The sequence below is a fragment of the Mixophyes fleayi genome, chromosome 4, assembly GCF_038048845.1.
Source record: "Mixophyes fleayi isolate aMixFle1 chromosome 4, aMixFle1.hap1, whole genome shotgun sequence".
Lineage (NCBI taxonomy): Eukaryota > Metazoa > Chordata > Amphibia > Anura > Limnodynastidae > Mixophyes > Mixophyes fleayi.
The window spans coordinates 240,553,458-240,572,072 of record NC_134405.1 but is presented as its reverse complement, the minus strand read 5'-3'; the positions used below and the strand labels follow the sequence as shown (position 1 = coordinate 240,572,072).

At 36.3% G+C, this 18,615-nt stretch overlaps 1 protein-coding gene across 1 annotated transcript; it reads left to right on the top strand.

Moving 5' to 3' along the window:
* Positions 1-288: 288 nt before the first annotated feature.
* On the top strand, positions 289-17,882 carry PHLDA1 (pleckstrin homology like domain family A member 1). The gene is made up of 3 exons (XM_075209554.1): positions 289-469; positions 1,644-2,214; positions 13,011-17,882. Exon 2 carries the CDS (start codon positions 1,743-1,745, stop codon positions 2,187-2,189), a length of 447 nt encoding a protein of 148 aa, XP_075065655.1. The 5' UTR covers positions 289-469; positions 1,644-1,742; the 3' UTR covers positions 2,190-2,214; positions 13,011-17,882.
* The last annotated feature ends 733 nt before the right edge of the window (positions 17,883-18,615 follow it).

Below are 18,615 nucleotides of genomic sequence, written 5' to 3'. Positions count from 1 at the left end.
CTGTAATAATGAGGACCGTGAGACAGCTCCTTCTATTGGAACACACATGTCATCTGCCTTGTACAGTAACGTTACCTAACACACAGTGGAAGTCTAATAAAGCCATGTGCAGAAATGATGAATGGTGTATGGAATAGGATAGTGCTGTGAGTGCTATGTCTCCTCCCTCTCTTCCTTCCTCTCCACATCCAGTCTTGTGGCTGAACCCATCTTGCAACATCCTAGGGTCTGGTTTCTCTGCGCTGCCAGTGGGCGGGAGCTGGTTCAAAAGCCAGAGGGGAAGATTTTCCAGGGAAAGCACAGACAGAACTGCAGCTGTTGCAGTCACACAGGAGAGAAGGAGAGAGAGCTGAACTCCTGCATACACTGTTGTCTCGTTGGCTGGGAAATTTGGCTTGCATTGTTATTTATGTTATATATCTATAGATCCGCCTTGTGGGAATTCACACATTACTAAGCGGCTTGCCAAGTAAGTATCACATATTCTGTTAATACTTAGCTATATTATTTATTATCATACCTTATCCACAAACTGAGATACATATAGTGTATATTGTCCATGCCATAGTTGTGTGTTGCCCCGATGTTCAGTTAATGCGATGTTTTCATACGATATTAGATTTAATGTATCTCAATTGGTTTCCATTTGTATGCTGTGTATATTTTTCGACTGAAAAAGGTTGGCAAGCATCATGTCATTGTTATACATTTTAATCGGAAAAAACCTTATTGACTTCCATGCAATAAGTTAGTTGCAAAATGAAATGGCTAATAACGTTATGTATTGGACTCTGGGGAATCTTGTTTTGTTCAGGTTATTGCCCCAGTTTCTACAGCTATTGTCTTTCTTTGTATGCCAAGCAGTCCTTGGGCATCGCATTCTAGTTCCACGTTTGACACATCTGCATAAATGTCAGATTTCCTCCTGCAATAAATACATATCTGTCTCTTATCTCATGTAATATATAATGATTGCCTGAGCATGTGACGGTGTTCGCTCTGACATATAGCTGTAAAATAAACTCATAAAGATGGATTGCGTCAAACTATATTTTGAGTATCACATTTTATGTGCGGAGTTTATGGAGATATTCATACACTGGGCATAATATAAACATTGTTAACATTTGTTGCAGTAATGGAATTATGCTGAACATAGCAGTCTGAGTTAGTTAACCATGTATTGCTTTATAGTAGCTGGTCAAACATAACACAGATCAAGCGTTTACACTGCTATTTGCCATTTAATGCTATACTGGCACTAGCTTATTATACAATATAAACATGTATACATTGCACCTCTTTTAGTTTATTAATCCAATCATTTTAGTCAGACGTTTATATTCAGCTTCAATTAAAGTTGATCTATCTCCCAACCCTTAAAACAGAACAGTCTTTCTTAACTGGAGCACTGAAAGTAATCAGTCAATGGGAAGCTGTAAAGGTTAAAGATACCCAGCAGGTGGCGCCCATCTCTAACCCCTGGGATACGCCATATTACAGACCACAGAAGAAGCATTGAGTCAGGGTGGACTGCAGCTGCTGATTGCTGCCGTCACACTCTGCCCATTGAGGCTTTGTACTGCGATTGCTGCCTGGCACATTGTATTGTCACTGCCTTACTGTTAATGATTCCTTTTCAGAGTCTGCTCTCGCATTGGCTCCCCTTGCTGAAATCGTCCTGCACCTTTCTTGGAAAAGCAAGGTTTCATCATTTGCATCTAGGTCCAGCAGCAAGTAGCATGTTGGAGAGCAGTTGTAAGGTAATAAAAGAAGGACTTCTGGAGAAGAGGAGTGATGGTTTGCTGCAGCTGTGGAAGAAGAAGAGGTGCATCCTAACCGAGGAAGGGCTTCTTCTCATCCCACCCAAACAGCTGGAACAGCCTCAGCAGCAAAGCCCCCAAGCTGAGCCTGCACGGATCAAGGAGCTACACTTCTCCAATATGAAGACGGTGGATTGTGTGGAGAGGAAAGGCAAATATGTTTATTTCACTGTGGTCATGGCAGAGGGACGGGAGATTGATTTTCGGTGTCCACAGGAGGAGGGCTGGAATGCAGAGATTACATTGCAGATGGTGCAATATAAAAACAGACAAGCTATCCTAGCTGTCAAATCTACAAGACAAAAACAACAGCACCTGGTCCAGCAACATGGGCACCGCATCAGAAGCACTTCTAACTCTGCATAGTCATAGCATCATCATCTGATTCCAGGTAAAGCGTTTCTGGTTTCATACTGGCAATCATTACGCTGCTCTCTAGTCCAAATGAAACTCTCACATACATTAAGATTGTGCTGCGATTTCCCAAGTTCTCAGCTGCACTGATCATTTTTAGAGCAAGTAAAAAAGTAAAATACATCCAATAACATGTTTACAGTAGACCTCTTGTTGAAGTAATGAGTCATCCTTAGAGGCCTATATAACAGGCTCCCAAACCCCCAGAAACAGCAGAAATTTAAGTATCCCCTCTATTTTTACTAAGTGATCACAGCAGATATCTGCTGCAATCCCACTGTTATCGTAAGCAATAACAGTTTCTATGGGGACTGCTATTTTTCATGATTTAACAAGTTCTGAAAAGCAAAGATTTGAAGATAGCGTTAGCTATTGAAGCCCATGGAGAGAACATTGCGGTAGAGGGATCTTCGGATCCCACACTGCATCTTACCTGCTCTCCCCTCTGATTAATATAACAAAGGTGGCCACTATGCCATAGTGACCATAGAGAAGATAGGATATAGGTACTCTTGTGTGTTCGCAGGGACAGCATTTTATTCTGACTGCTGTCCCGGCAGTTTTAATAAATGGTCACAATCTTTCATTCCTTAACATTGCGATAAGGAATGAAAATAATTGTGCCAAAAAAAAACGTTATTGTTAAATATGCCCCTTTATGTCCAAACTCCATCACAAGCCCCAAATTTTACTAAATGCACATCTGTCTGCATAAATGACAAATGTAATCTGACACAACACTAAATTAGTGTCAATTTCAGTCATTCGCAGGTTTTGCTTCTGATGAAATAAGCTAAAAATGTTATTAGTGGGGATTTTCAGCATTGTCGCAATATATCTGTTGGTAAAATGCAATTGGAGTAAATGCAGTTACAATGGCCAATTTGGTATACAAATGATGTAACATGATGTAATTTTCAAACACAAATTACTTTTGTTCCTGATTCCTTGGCTTTCATACTCATAGCTGGTACAGACATTTCCAGAGAAAGCATGTTCTCAGCAGAAGGGTATTATGTTTTATTTTTTTTAATTCATAGGGTGGGAAAATATTATAGAAATAATAGAAATGATTCCAGAAATGATTGAAACTTTTTTCAGTTTAAGAGATGTTTGTGAGATAGTTTATGGACAAGGTGGACATAAATGCTGATAACATTTGAGCTAATCCAGGATTACTCTTCTCTCCTGGAATGGATTGCAAGTTTACTATACTTCTGGCTGCTTGATGGAGTAAGGCTGCACCTAGGCTAAGTGTTGCTGTTCTTTGTTCCTTTTAATGATGTTCTTGCTCTGCTAGTCATGTCACAGCATACTCTACAATCATCTGCTTCTGCCTGGAGGGGAGTCACACTCCTGTAGAGTACTAAGAATAATGGTAATACAACATGAGTGCTAGGTGCCCCATATCTTGGAGTGCTGTTTTATATGTAGTTTACATGGGGTACATCTTGCACACAGGCTAGAAAACCCTTTATATATCGGAGTCATAATAAAGATAATAGGACTGATATTTGAAACACTGCTTTCTAGAAAATCTTAAATTATCCAATTTGCTTTACAATTTCTCTGGAAAACTAAAATAAATTCTGATGGAGTGATATCTGAAAATATTATGGTTGTAAGTCATTTCTAACTGTATTTGTTAGATTGAAGATGTCTTGCATGCTGTTATTATATAATGTTCTGAAGCTGTGAATGATCTAAAGCTAGAAGCATTTGGGTCCATACTGTTACCTAGAAAATGTGTAGACCTAGAGAATGTGCATTTGGATCCATACTGTTACCTAGAAAATGTGTAAACCTAGGGAATGTGCATTTGGATCCATACTGTTACCTAGAAAATGTGTAGACCTAGGGAATGTGCATTTGGATCCATACTGTTACCTAGAAAATGTGTAGACCTAGGGAATGTGCATTTGGATCCATACTGTTACCTAGAAAATGTGTAGACCTAAGGAATGTGCATTTGGATCCATACTGTTACCTAGAAAATATGTAGACCTAAGGAATGTGCATTTGGATCCATACTGTTACCTAGAAAATATGTAGACCTAAGGAATGTGCATTTGGATCCATACTGTTACCTAGTAATGTGTAGACCTAGGGAATGTGCATTTGGGTCCATACTGTTACCTAGAAAATATATAGACCTAAGGAATGTGCATTTGGATCCATACTGTTACCTAGAAATGTGTAGACCTAGGGAATGTGCATTTGGGTCCATACTGTTACCTAGAAAATATATAGACCTAAGGAATGTGCATTTGGATCCATACTGTTACCTAGAAAATGTGTAGACCTAAGGAATGTGAAGACGGACCTATGCTTCATGGTTACACTTCTAAAGTTATTACACATGATGGCTGTTAGTTTCACTGAATATTTGGTTATTTGGTGGTTGAGTATCTTGTATAATTTAGTTCTGTAGCAATCGGAGTGTTGAAGGTTAAGCACAATGATTATCCACGTTTTATATATAACCTATAAAAGTAAACTCACATTTTATTAGTTTAGACGTTTGCTTCATGATGTGTAAAAATGGCTCTATATTGCTGCACACATTCTTTGAAATCCAAGACGGGAGTGGCTGAATGGCTCAATTGATACTTTCCTTATTTATCTTCCTCTGAGATAGAGGAAATCGTAAACAGATGCTGTATTGCTGCTATATTTAACTTTGATTCACAGTGTTTGTTAAATATTAGCAATGTTTTGACTCAGCTTTCTCCTTCATTCTATAGTAAAGCTGCCAATGAACTGAATGCAGGTCAAACTACAATGTAATGACATCACAGACCGTTACTGCACAAGATAAGATCTGGATTTTATGGTCTTTACTCTAAGGCAAAACACTGCTTTGTACTGTCATAGTTGGTTTTCTAGTGTTATGCTGACCACACCCTGCTATATTGTACATAATATTCAGCAATCTAAATTGATGGGGTTATTATTAACATATTTGTAAATGCGGTCGGAAGACAGCAACGGTTATTGACCTGTGTGTGGTCATCATCCAACTGCTCAAACAGCCCCTGGAAGTGAGCCGGCTATGCAGCCTAAGGGATAGTAAAATTGGACGTTATCTTGTCACTCGATACTTGTGCCAAGCAGCACGATCGCCCTGTGTGTGGCCACCTTTAATATAGCCATTTATGTAACTGGAATATAATATTGTGTTGAGATAAGTTTATTATATTAGCAAATTAGTTTATTATGTTGCACATAAGGAAAATACTTACTGTTTTTCATGTAGCACACAAATACTTTATAGCTTTGTTTTGTAATGGAGGAAATATCTCATTTTAACTTTATGACATGTATCTAGATATATCCTTAAAGGTCACAAAGAGCCTTGTAAAAGAAAGTAATTTGATAATGATTTAAGAAATGATGTTTCAAACATTTTGTACATGCGTGAGAGGGGATCTATAAGTATTATTAACTGCTTAGATAGTATTAGTGAAGAGCTTTGGTTACTACTTCAGACAAATACATACTTGTAGTTGGAAAAGTAACCTCAAATAATTGTATGCCAGATCAAGGAGCTGATTTACAAACTCATGTACCATTCTTTCAGCTTATCTGATCATATTCTCTCTGCTCTAATCAGATTACAAGAATCATCATCATCACCATTCATTTATATAGCGCCACTGATTCCGCAGCGCTGCACAGAGAACTCACTCACATCAGCCCCTGCCCCATTGGAGCTTACAGTTTAAATTCCCTAACATAGACACACACACACACACACACACACATACACAGACAGAGAGACTAGGGTCAATTCTGATAGCAGCTAATTAACCTACCAGTATGTTTTTGGAGTGTGGGAGGAAACCAGAGCACCCGGAGGAAACCCACACAAACACAGGGAGAACATACAAACTCCACACAGATAAGGCCATAGTCGGGAATTGAACTCATGACCCCAGCGCTGTGAGGCAGAAGTGCTAACCACTTAGCCACCGTGCTTTTTTTCCATATTCTTTTTATTTCATTTTCTCTAAATTGAAATGGACGTATGGGAGCAAATACAAATCAGTCATGTAGTTATGCGCTTTAGTAAGCTGATGTGGACTACAAACAGTGTAATGTCTTATAATTATAGTAAGCTTAGTAGAAATTACTCGTTTCGAATATTGTTCATATTGTAACATGAATAATTCTGATTTAACATTATATTTTCATTCTTCTAACAAAATATATTAATACAGATTAGAATTCTTTTGTCATTACAGATATCATAATAGTTTTTGTCCTCAAACATGTTTTTACTAGTTTAAATGTGTAAAGTGCTCATTCAGGGCCTGATGCTGAATTAGGAGCAAAGCAAAAAGGGCAAATTTGCACCTGGACAAACAATGTTACAATGTTAGGAGTAGAAATTGATTTCTTTTATTGCACGCAAGGAAAATACTGGCTGTTTTTTCATGGAGCATACAAATATTTGATAGCTTTATTATTACAATGAAATTGAATTTGATCTATGACATGTCGTATCTCAACTATGTATCTGGCCCTTCATCTTAAATTCACCTCCCGCTCTAATGCAACATGGTTTTGCCAAGGTGCAAATTTACTCATTTTCTTTGCTTTGCTGCTAACTCAGCATCAGGCCCTCAATGTCCTCATGTTCTTTTACATCATCTAAGTCTGTATTATGCATCATTATTTTAGTAGCAGACTCTCTGTAAACATTGATTAATGAACTATATATATATAAATATATATATATATATATATATATATATATAGAGAGAGAGAGAGAGAGAGAGAGAGAGAGAGAGATAGAGATATAGATATATATATAGAAAATATATGTATATATTAATTATATGTATATATATATATATATATAGAGAGAGAGAGTTCATTAATCATTGTTTACACACACACACACACACACACACACACACACACACACACACACATATACATATATATACATATATATTTATATATACATATATATATAGCCATCCCCATAGAAAAACATGGATAGTATTTCTTTAGACAATACAACATTTGATGGTCACCCCTGTCTAATTTTTAGGTCAGTCATTAAGTAGATGTAATTATTACAAATTGTTTACTTGACCGTTGTACAAAGATTTGGAAATGTTAGTACATCATAAATTAATTCTAAACATATGTTAAGCCTATAATCTTATATGCTATTCTGAATCTAGTTTCCTCCATGTGTCCATACATGTAACAGCAGTATAAATTATGCCACATGAAATACAGATGATACTTAGTAATATTTTGCATCTATGAGAAATGAGTTACACAATGGTTATATTTATTTTGTTTTCATTTATAAAAGAAGACTGCATGGCTCCAGGCTTCAAATACCGATAACAGGTGAACCACAATTAAAGTATGGTGGTCAAAATGATCGCTCTACTGATTAAAACCCTTGGCAACCTGATCTGTGATTGATGGGTTCTAGACTAAAGATCATAGTTGGCAAGTGTCCCTGATTTCCATGGACAATTCCATGTTTTGAAGATTTTTCCCAAGCAATGTCTGGAAATTGTTGGCAAGTATGAAACAATAACCACTAAATGTTAAATGGAAAGTGTGCAACATTTGAGGGAAATTAAAAGTTTGGTAATTTCAGCTTAATTTAAACATCCCCTTTGTCACCTTACGTGAAATGTTAATTGTGTAGTTCCTTCCTTATCTCCAGCAGATAGTTCACTGAGCCTGTGTGTGTGTCTGGGTATAACTTTCAAATTATACCATCATGTGTATTATTGTAACTGGTTTGAGCAAAACTGCTACATCTGGGGACATTACAAACTCTGGAACATCTTGTGTGTCATTTTCACTTTTCTTTACTTCCTGACATAACTGCTTACCCCAACTCACTCATATTCCTATATCACAACCTGCACCTCAATGTACATACTTAATATACCATCATTTAATCCCTTATTCACTTCCTCCCCTCTTCAGGATATGCTTCTGTTCAGAGCATTCAGTCTCTCCCTCTTCTATCACTATCACCTCCATACTGCATCCTTCATCACTTGTCAACACTCACATCCTGAATCCACCACACTCACCAACCTATACAAGCAATAAGAAACCTCACACTAACAAATTAATGGACCCTCTCCACCCTTTTTTTACATTCACATTCCTCTTGTTGCTTACCTGCATGTCATTTTTTATGTATGGTGTTCCCACGCTGAGCAGCATAGTTTATCACTGTGGAGCTTTAAAAATATAATAATAATAATAATAATAATAGTATTGGGCATGATTCATTAAGGAAAGTTAAGCAAAAAATTGAGTAGTTTTTCTTATTAAGTGTTCTGGACAAAACCATGTTGCAGTGCAAGGGGTAAAAATTAGTTTATTTTTTTTGCAAATACTGGCTGTATTTTCATGTAGCACACAAATATTCAGGGCCATCCTAACAACATTATGGGCCCCCGGGCACAGCAGTGCACCGGGGCCCCTACATATATATATAGAGATAGAGATAGATAGATAGATGTACTTGCTCAGTGACTCTTGAAGGTTTTCTTTGCAGGTTTTTTCTTTTGCAGGACTATTTATTCTAATTAACAGCCGTGCCTATGGGGCCCCCTTGCCCATGGGGCCCCCGGGCACCTGCCCATCGTGCCCAATGGAAAAGATGGCCCTGAAAATATTGATAGCTTATTTGTACACTGAAATTTAAAGTTAATCTAGGGCATGATCTACCCCAAATATAAATCTGCCATCACATTTAAATTTACCTCCCCTCCAATACAACATGGTTTTGCCTAATGCTGGGTACACACTACAGAAATTTCAACCAACTTTTTATGTCGAGCGATTTTACATGCGATCGATGTTCCGATCGCTCGGTCCATGGACTGCATACACACTAGCCTGGTTTAGGACGATAAAGGGAAGAGAGGACAGCCATGTTGTCGTGAGCAATGAATGTAATTTCATACTCACTATTGTGGATCGGTCGGAAGTTTATACACACTACACAACGGAAACGAGATTGGAACGAAAATATTAAACGGTGCGACCAACCAAATGAGGCGACAATCGTCCATTTGGGCAGACTTTCGACCATCGTGTCACTGCACACACTGACCCGACTTCTGAACGAGCGGTCGTATGTCGGCTGATTTAGCCGATTATTGGATGAAAACTGTGTAGTGTGTACCCAGCTTTACTTGCTATTGCTTAAATTTCCTTAATGAATCAGGCCCATTATATTTCTGTAATCTGAGGCATGGTTTGTTCATTTTCAGATTATGGGACCTATTTATGTAAGAGAGCATATTAAGGTAGCATCTCTTACCACCGCTGATCACAGTGACTAGAGATACATTTTTGGACCAATTTATGATACTAATCATGTCAGGACATGCCCTACCATAAAAGTTTGTCCCAGTGAAAAGAATTCCATTGAAAAGTTTGGTTAATCTCCTGCTTGGCTAAGTGATTAGCACTTCTGTCTTACAGCACTGGGGTCATGAGTTCAATTCTCGACCATGGCCTTATATGTGCGGAGTTTGTATGTTCTCCCCGTGGTTGCGTGGGTTTCCTCCGGGTGCTCTGGTTTCCTCCCACACTCCAAAAAAAAACATACTAGTAGGTTAATAAGCTGCTATCAAATTGACCCTAGTTTTTGTCTGTCTGTCTGTTTGTCTGTCTGTCTGTCTGTGTGTGTGTGTTAGGAAATTTAGACTGTAAGCTCCAATGGGACAGGGACTGATATGAATGAGTTCTCTGTACAGCGCTGCGGAATTAGTGGCGCTATATAAATAAATGATGATGATGATGCTTTACCCTATTATTAAATAGTAATATTTGCCTTAATCATGCCTTAATAGGCTTATTTATCAAGCATCTATTTGTGTTAAAACAAATAGACGCTTGATAAATAGGCCAGGGGGGACGAGTCCACAGTCTCCCTGATCTGATAATTTATCAAATAATGAAGCAGTCAAACAGTATATCACCTCTATTTTGTCAGGAAACCATATCTAAATACCATTCCCTTGTCACAAACAGCATTCTGCGTGTTCGTGACTTGAATGTTTGCTGTAAGGGAACACACAGGATTCCACTCTCAATCTTGCTCTCACATATCCCTTAGGCTACAGATTTAACTGGTCCCTTTTCAACACAGGCACACACTTCCACACCTCTCTCCAACTGCCACCATCTACAGCCCGTAGAATGCCTATGACTTAATTACCCAATTGTGCACACTCTGCACTCAATTAACACAGCAAAGCAATCAACTGCTTCTAAACAGGCAGCAATAAGGACAACACTTGTTAAATGTTAGATTTAATATACAAAAAAGGTACAATGCTTACAGATTGTAAAAATAATGAAGAATAGATGACATAGCACACCGCAAAACAGATTAAAAATAAAAAGGACAAAGTTTCAAAGTATAAATTTACATACAAGTTGTATAATCTACGCCAAAGGAATTTGGTTTAGAAGATGGACAGCTTATCAATGTTGATTGATTTTACAAAAGTCTTACAATATCTTGTAAGTGGTCTCCTCTTTTAAAGACACTTTTTCCACCTTTCCCCTCATACAGGGTTTGGTCTCCAGAGCAGGCCTGTGACACATTTTACAACCTCAATTTGCATCTTCCCTGTTTAATACCCAATTGTAAAATGTAACATATCTTTCCTGGGGAGTGTCACACAGATCCAATTTTATCATTAGTAAATCAAATAGAAATGTACCAATCTCCCGATGCATATATCCATTAGATTAGTTGAGCTGATACTCTGTGTGACAGACAGCTTTATTAGCCATATGGCCCTTTCTCATCCTATTTATGAATATGTGTTTGATCACTAATTATACTAATTATATTGATTGTAAGTGGTATTTTGGATATTAAATTATATTTGTCTATATAACATATAGCAAACCATCATGTGGTCAAAACCCATGTCTCTTGGTGTATGACCTCCTGCTAGGTCGGATACTTAAAAGTCTTTTCTGATGCCAAAAACCACTCCAGTGCCAGGACAAAGCTCACCACTTGGGGTCTTTGAAGCTGTTCAGTTCCCCCTAGGTGACAACTTTATCTTGTAGGTCTTGGGTCTGCAGGGCCACATTGAGTCAGGTCATTAACCCTGTGTGAACAGGCTTTGCTTTGAAGTAATTTGCATTGCACCCTAGCTTTCCGAGAAGCACAAATTATAAATGGATTAATTTGATATACAGTCTTTACAACAGTACATTATGAATATGCTTTGTTCACTACAGTTATATTATGGGCTAATCCTTAGAACTGTAACTCCTCCCTTTCACGATCATTAAAACTGCTCGGCATATTGCAACGGTCAGCCAGAATGATGAAATAAAAATATACCTATCTATACATACATTGTATTCACAGGCTTTGAAAATATACCAAAATGCAGATTATATATGTAATATAAATATATGTACAGTCAATAAAGAAAATCAGTTTAAAATTTATATGATGTAAATATTTAGGAAATGTCTAAATAAATACATAGAAGATAATGTGGAATAAAAAAACAACTACTGCATCTCAAAACAAAAGCACAGATCTGTCTTTTTGCTTGTTTGTATAATTTATATTAGATTTTATATAAATAACTTGGTATAAATGCTTTAGATATGTTTTATGTTTAGCCGTTGCATATGGGGAATGACCTTACCCTATCAGTGTTAGTTAAACAAAAGTGCAATTTCATAGCGCAAAGGCTGTTTTCTGCAAGTGTGTCCGATTTGATAAAAGTCCACATGTAAAAGTATATACATGTATATATAGGCCTAAAAGGTGCTCTTGTGGGAAAATGTGTGAATACAAATTTTGGGATTTTTTAAATAAAATTGGTGTCGAGAAGTAGATGGTGGTTGTCTGTATTTAAAGTGACAGAGCGGTCAAGGAGAATGAGTGGGGAGAAGTGAATATTTGACTATTTGATGAGGGGAATGTGCATTTAGGGAAGTGTTCCCAATTTTATGGGTAGATGGATGAATGGCATATTTATCACTGCAATCAGACCTGATTTTGTCATGATCATTTAATCCAGGGTTTCCCAAACCCAGTCTTCAGGGCTCCTTAACAGTGCAGGTTATCCGGATCACATGTGACATAATTAGGACCACCTGTGGATCTGTTACAATGTGTCAGTCAGTAATGAATACACCTGTGCTCCAGCAAGGAGATATGGAAAACCTGCACTGTTAGGGAGCCCTGAAGACTGGGTTTGGGAAACCCTGATTTAATCTATAAATGAGGCTAAACTATACACAAGTATTTTAGAATACTAGTGTATTTTGAAATTTTACAAGAATAAAGTGCTTTGTAAGGATATGTACTATGCTACATACATTTTTTTTTTTGCTACAGACGATATGTTAAAGGTAGCCAACCCATAAAATAGAAATGATAGATCAATATGGTTACTATTAGACAAATATTTTAATGCCAACATGTAGTTTCATTGAAATGCTTAAATGTGGATGAAATTGAGTTACTTGGAATCTTTGGATGGCTGTCACATAGATGACTCCTCATCAAGGAAACCAGAAGCAATAGACTGGAAACTATTTCTGTTTGTCATTTCTTGGAATGGTGCTTATTGGATCTGTGATCCCTTATTGACAGTCAGCCTAACACAATTCTGCTAAAAAGCTGTTATGTTGAATTATAACATTGGTAATGTATATGTTCTATCTATGTATGATTAAGTTTATGCCCACATCATTACTCATCTGTGTGTTGCTCTATTACAGGTTGAATTTAAGAAGCACTTTACTGGGTACAAGAAGTCTTTTTGTTCAACTCATCTAAAACATTCAAAAAGTTGGAATTTACTATGCTGGACTACGGACATGTGCTGCAGCTGAACACACACAGGAATAACTGCAGTTATTCATGGACCATAGGATTTGCATTGAGGATGAGAAAGATGTGAAGACTGGATGTAATATATTTATTTCTTCCTTTACCGCTATGTGTCAAACATGACTCTGTAAAGGCCAATGTAATGATGTCTATTCTGCTACAATGTCTTGCTTAGTTTTTGTGTGCTGAAAGTGTTAATGTTTTATTACACTGCACCTGAGGGAGTCGCAAATTATAATTCTTTGACTTTGGCAGATTGCAGTTATTTTCTGCTGAGATCCACTCATACACCATATGAAATATTTATTTTTCCACTGTTAATCCTGAAAGACAGAAAATCAGGCATAAAACAAGTTGAACAGAAGATGAAAAACAAAAAAAAAAGGTTTTGCGTGGTCTGGTGGTTATATTCCACCTGATGTTTTCTGTCTTTGTGTTGTCTGAAGGATTTGCAACTTTTAGCCGCTGTTTTCTATACATCCAGAATGCAGCATCTATTAGCTCCATAAAGGCTGAGAGAACTTCACGGACGAGTGCCCCTGAGTCACACACAGATGTCTGTTCCTCCCCAGCTGGGGTAAATTTCATGTTTGGAAGCAGCAGATTTTCCTTTGAAGTGAAAGAGAGAAAATACAGAAATGAATGTTGGCTCAGAAAAGGAGGCGGAAATGGCTAATTATAAACTTGTTGTAATACAGACCCCTTATATATGACCTATCTGAAGCAAAATCATTAATCTAAAAGTGGCCATCTCCTTAATTGTATGGAATATTTAGGTATTTTTAGATAATAAGTGCTATATTAAAATATGATAGCGATATACATTAAAGGCATTTCGCAGACTAAAGATAGTAAAATGTATCAAATATAGAGCATTATGTAATATAGTTTTCACTATTGTCTGTCTGTAATTGCAACTCATTTGTTGCTGAGTGGCATGAAAGTGATAAAATGTGACTCACCTAATGCTATTGCCACACATGACTATTTAAGATAGTGTTGGGCAACAGGAGACATAAGACCTTGAGAAGTAACTTCTCCCTTTATCTTTCTAATGTTTTAGACTACAAAATACAGAGTGATTTATTTTTTGGCTGGTTACGATCTTAGCCAGTCAGGGGTCTATTTGCTATTTAGGCTTTGTGGATTGTTTGCGCTGGTTCTCTGACATCAATGGTATGTGAAATGGACACAGTGAAAGAGATAAGGATCACCAGTATTAAACACTTTGAAGGTGGTGTATTCTATAATTGCAAATTGTGCTTTCCGTCAGAATCCAAAAGTCATTTGTGAGATCTCTAAGTATACTATGTAGCTCACTACATATCTAAGGGAAAGTTTACTTTTGTGAAAATTTGTAGTTCTATATAGATTTTACTGACACCTTAATGGAAAATAGAATATATACGTTCAGTATTTAGCACATTTGCATCTATTAAAGGGAGATGTGGCTGAGGTATGAAAGTAGTGCATTTCATTGTACTTTCAATTGCATGAGCTTCATATTTTGGCAAAGTCACATTTTAATAAACGCATTTCCAGGGCAAATTTTACCTCCATTTAATGGCTGAAAATAGATGCAGACACAGCTGGTTGTTCTGTCTTTGGATGCATAATCACACACACGCACTCACTTCTTTATTTTGTTGCTGTTTTTCCCCAAAAAACCTGCAGTGTAAATCATTCTAAATGTTATCACATTAGAACGAGTGAATGAATGAATGAATGCAGTACTGTCCAAGTTAGAACCACATATATTGTAAATGCATTATTTCTGACAGGAGCGGCTTGAAAATTCATATGCCAATAAATAAAAAAATGCAAATTTGCATTAAAGGGGCACTATCATCAAAATAATATATCATGTAAATATTTAATCATTGCTTTAGTAGCGCATAGTTATTTTCTATTTTGTGTTTAAAAATGTATACTTTTTTTCATAAACGATACATTCTAGTTTTTGTCATTCAATCTCAATGACATTTTCATTGTTGCTGTGCTGTAAAACAACAGATGACTATCATGATTATCATCATCATTATTATCATCAATATTTTAGATATTACAGATCATTTTTAGATGTACAGAACACAAAACAAATATTTTTCATGATAGTGTTTCTTTAAGGGGCCTAATTATTAATCCATAAACCATGCGGAAACAGATTTTTGTGCATGGTTTTGGCATTTGAAAGTAACACCTGTATTTAACAAAAGCCTAATGCAGGAGATATCATAGATTAGGCTAAGCTTCGCATTAAACAGCAGTCCCCATAATTTATTAATTTGGGCTGTGGTCTGGGTCAAGTTAACAAGCTCTAGAAAACCTAGCTTTTTGTTAACCGTTTTACGCTATAGGGAGAGCATCGCAGGAGAGCGATCTTCAGTCATTAGTAAATAGCACCTGAGTATTGTTATAACTGTTTAGTGTTCTGTAATTCCACCCCATGTTACATTGCTTTTGTAAAACTTATGTCAGCTTTGATTCATTAATTCTCCTATAGCTAATTCAGTTGCAAAACCAATTTAAGTGCAAGCTCAAGTCCTCATATTTAAATTAATTTAAATTAATTATCAAATAATGTCTCCTATTTGCAACACAGATTAAAAAAAAAATCTGCATTGCAGTCTCCAGATTTACAAGGGAACATATGTTTATGTTTTATTAGGAAACTTAGTAAATAACTGCTAATATAGTTATTATGGCATATGTGGATATTAAGAATTGTTTTTTTAATTGATGCATTACTCATAACTAAAGTTGCATTGTAATTTTAGTGATATAAATGAATAATAACATTTGGTTCATTGTTTGGACTAAGCTGTATCATAAATCCATATTTCATAGATTTGGTAGATAACAAAAGTCAATATTCATTTAAACAATTTTATTCCATATGGATTAATATTTTCAAATGTCTTGGCTAAATAGATCTAACCAGCAAAGTATGGCTATGCCTGTGTTCATTGTGCCCTATACAAAGCTTTTGTACATGCAAACTTGATCAAGTCTTGACTCAATAATGTGTACCCGTGAACAGCATGTGTCTGCTATTTCAGTGTGTTTTACCTACAATCTTCCTTTTAGCTAATGATCACCTTTGTTCTCACACAAAAAAAAAGATGAAGGAACTGTAAGAAATGCTATTAGGAGATATGTTTAGATAAATGTTTTTAATCAGTGGGACTCCTAAATGTTTCTGTTTAAAACATAATGTAAATGATTAAGTCTTCAGATTGTGTATAATGATTTTGTATATAGGACCTGATTTCTTTTAGTGCCAATGAACTCCTGGGGGGTATATTTACTAAACTGCGGGTTTGAAAATTGAAGTTTTTGTCTATAGCAACCAATCAGATTCTAGCTGTCATTTTGTAGAAGGTACTAAATAAATGACAGCTAGAATCTGATTGGTTGCTATTAAGCAAGATGTCCAATTTTTCAAACCCGCAGTTTAGTAAATATATCCCCTGGGTATTTAAATTTCTTTCTGGTAAACTGGTATTAACTGAGGATGTTAATAATAAAATAAAAATAGCTAAGAAACCAATAAAATAGATGAATCAATGTTTTGTTAGATAATGTAAGCATGGCTCAGGCAATTTGTAGTTCTACAACTATTGTGGAGCTACAGTATATGTCATGCCCTGCCAACCTCTAGCTGCCAGAATCTGCTTAGATTTGTAGTACTGCATCAGGTCAATTAGATCTGATCTAGAGAACCCAGAATTACTGATTTTACTATATATAATTGTGATATACCAGGACTATAAAGAATACTTGAAACCTACAAAAACCACAGAGTGACCAGTGAACACTGAGCCATTCAGAATATCTAAACTGGGAAAGGGCAGAATTTCTGGGCAACACATATTTTCCAGTGACGTGTTCTGAGCTGGCTTGTTGCAGTGTTATGAAGAATGTGTTCATAACAGTCTTTCAGTACTGATGTCACCACATATGTACATGAACATGAAAGTAAGAACACAGCTTTATTTCTATATCTAGAAGATTCTGTCATGTGTCTTGGATGCCATAAATCATTCACATATTTACAGAAAACAGTGGCAAACTAGTTTTTGAAATGAATCCTAAAAATGGTGAAGGTAGTAACACAATCCAGCTACAGACACTCATATTGTGATTTAATTAATAGCATTGACATTAGCCAGTATAAAATATCAAGGGAGAAAAACTGTTACTCAAGTTAATTGACAGATTAACATTAGCATAAATAGTATTTGTGTCTTTAACAGGCCTGTAGACTATATGCTCAGTGTCTCAGCCCTATCACTTGATTACAAAATAGAAATAAACTGTAAGAAACATAAATAGAAAGTGCAACAAACCATCAAAATAACTTGATAGAAAATGTATTCTGAAATGAATAATATAAATTCACAATCTCTGGATGCAGAATTTAGACGCACAATACATTCTAAGGTGTCCTTGATCAACAGTCATATGTGTTTTTCATGTTTTTTTAATGCCTGTGTACAATCAGATATTTTGGCTGTGTGATATCCCCATGCTGTGCCCTTTCTTTTCATTCACATTATGCAAATTATGGTAACATGCAAATGAGGGTTTCTTAAAGCAGCAATCATCTAGCAAATGTTTCGAAATGTCACCTACTGTGAAGAAGAAACAATGCAGTTGCCGCTTCCTGTGTAAATAGTACCCACAATTTCTGAGAGATGTGATTTATTTTTTAAAAGACATTCCATTCCAAATAAAGTACCAGTGGAAATGACCCTTCATTTTGTCTCAGGGCTGATTATTTCATGATGTTAATAAAGATAATACTGTGTTTGTCATTAGCAGAGAACCCCATTACGTGCTTTATTTTATTCTGGCCCTGATTATATGCTTGATATATGTGCTGTGGTTACACTCACTGTAAAATTGGCATAACACTAAGAAACATGTAGACTTAAGTTTTTGAAAAGATGATTTCATGCAAAATTAAAATAAAGTATGATAATATCTTGCTAATCCATTATGTGACAAGAGCACACTTCTGGAGAACCACACGCATACAACTTCTTTCTTTTTACTTTCTTATAATGTCAGGATGGTAGAATACTTGATAGCATAAAGATTCAATACAGTTTTTTGTGACCCTAAACACAAAATAAACAGAGACCAGGGGGTATATTTACTAAACTGCAGGTTTAAAAATGTGGAGATGTTGCCTATAGCAATTAATCAGATTCTAGCTGTTATTTTGTAGAATGCACTAAATAAATGATAACTAGAATCTGGTTGGTTGCTATAGGCAACATCTCCACTTTTTCAAACACACAGTTTAGTAAATATACCACTAGCCCTCTAGACACCAGATAGTTTTTTTTAGCATAGGTCACCCTGAACAGTGAAACAAACAGGTTTTTATACCTGACACTCCTCCCTCAGTCCTACCTTGATGGACAGGTGACACTCCCACCTTCCCTTTAAAAAGGAGCTCTCATCAGCTGCTCTGTTCGCTCTGAC

What these genes read in the sequence shown, in the direction of transcription:
- PHLDA1 (XM_075209554.1), top strand. Translation starts at nt 1,743, where the DNA reads ATGTTGGAGAGCAGTTGTAAGGTAATAAAAGAAGGACTTCTGGAGAAG.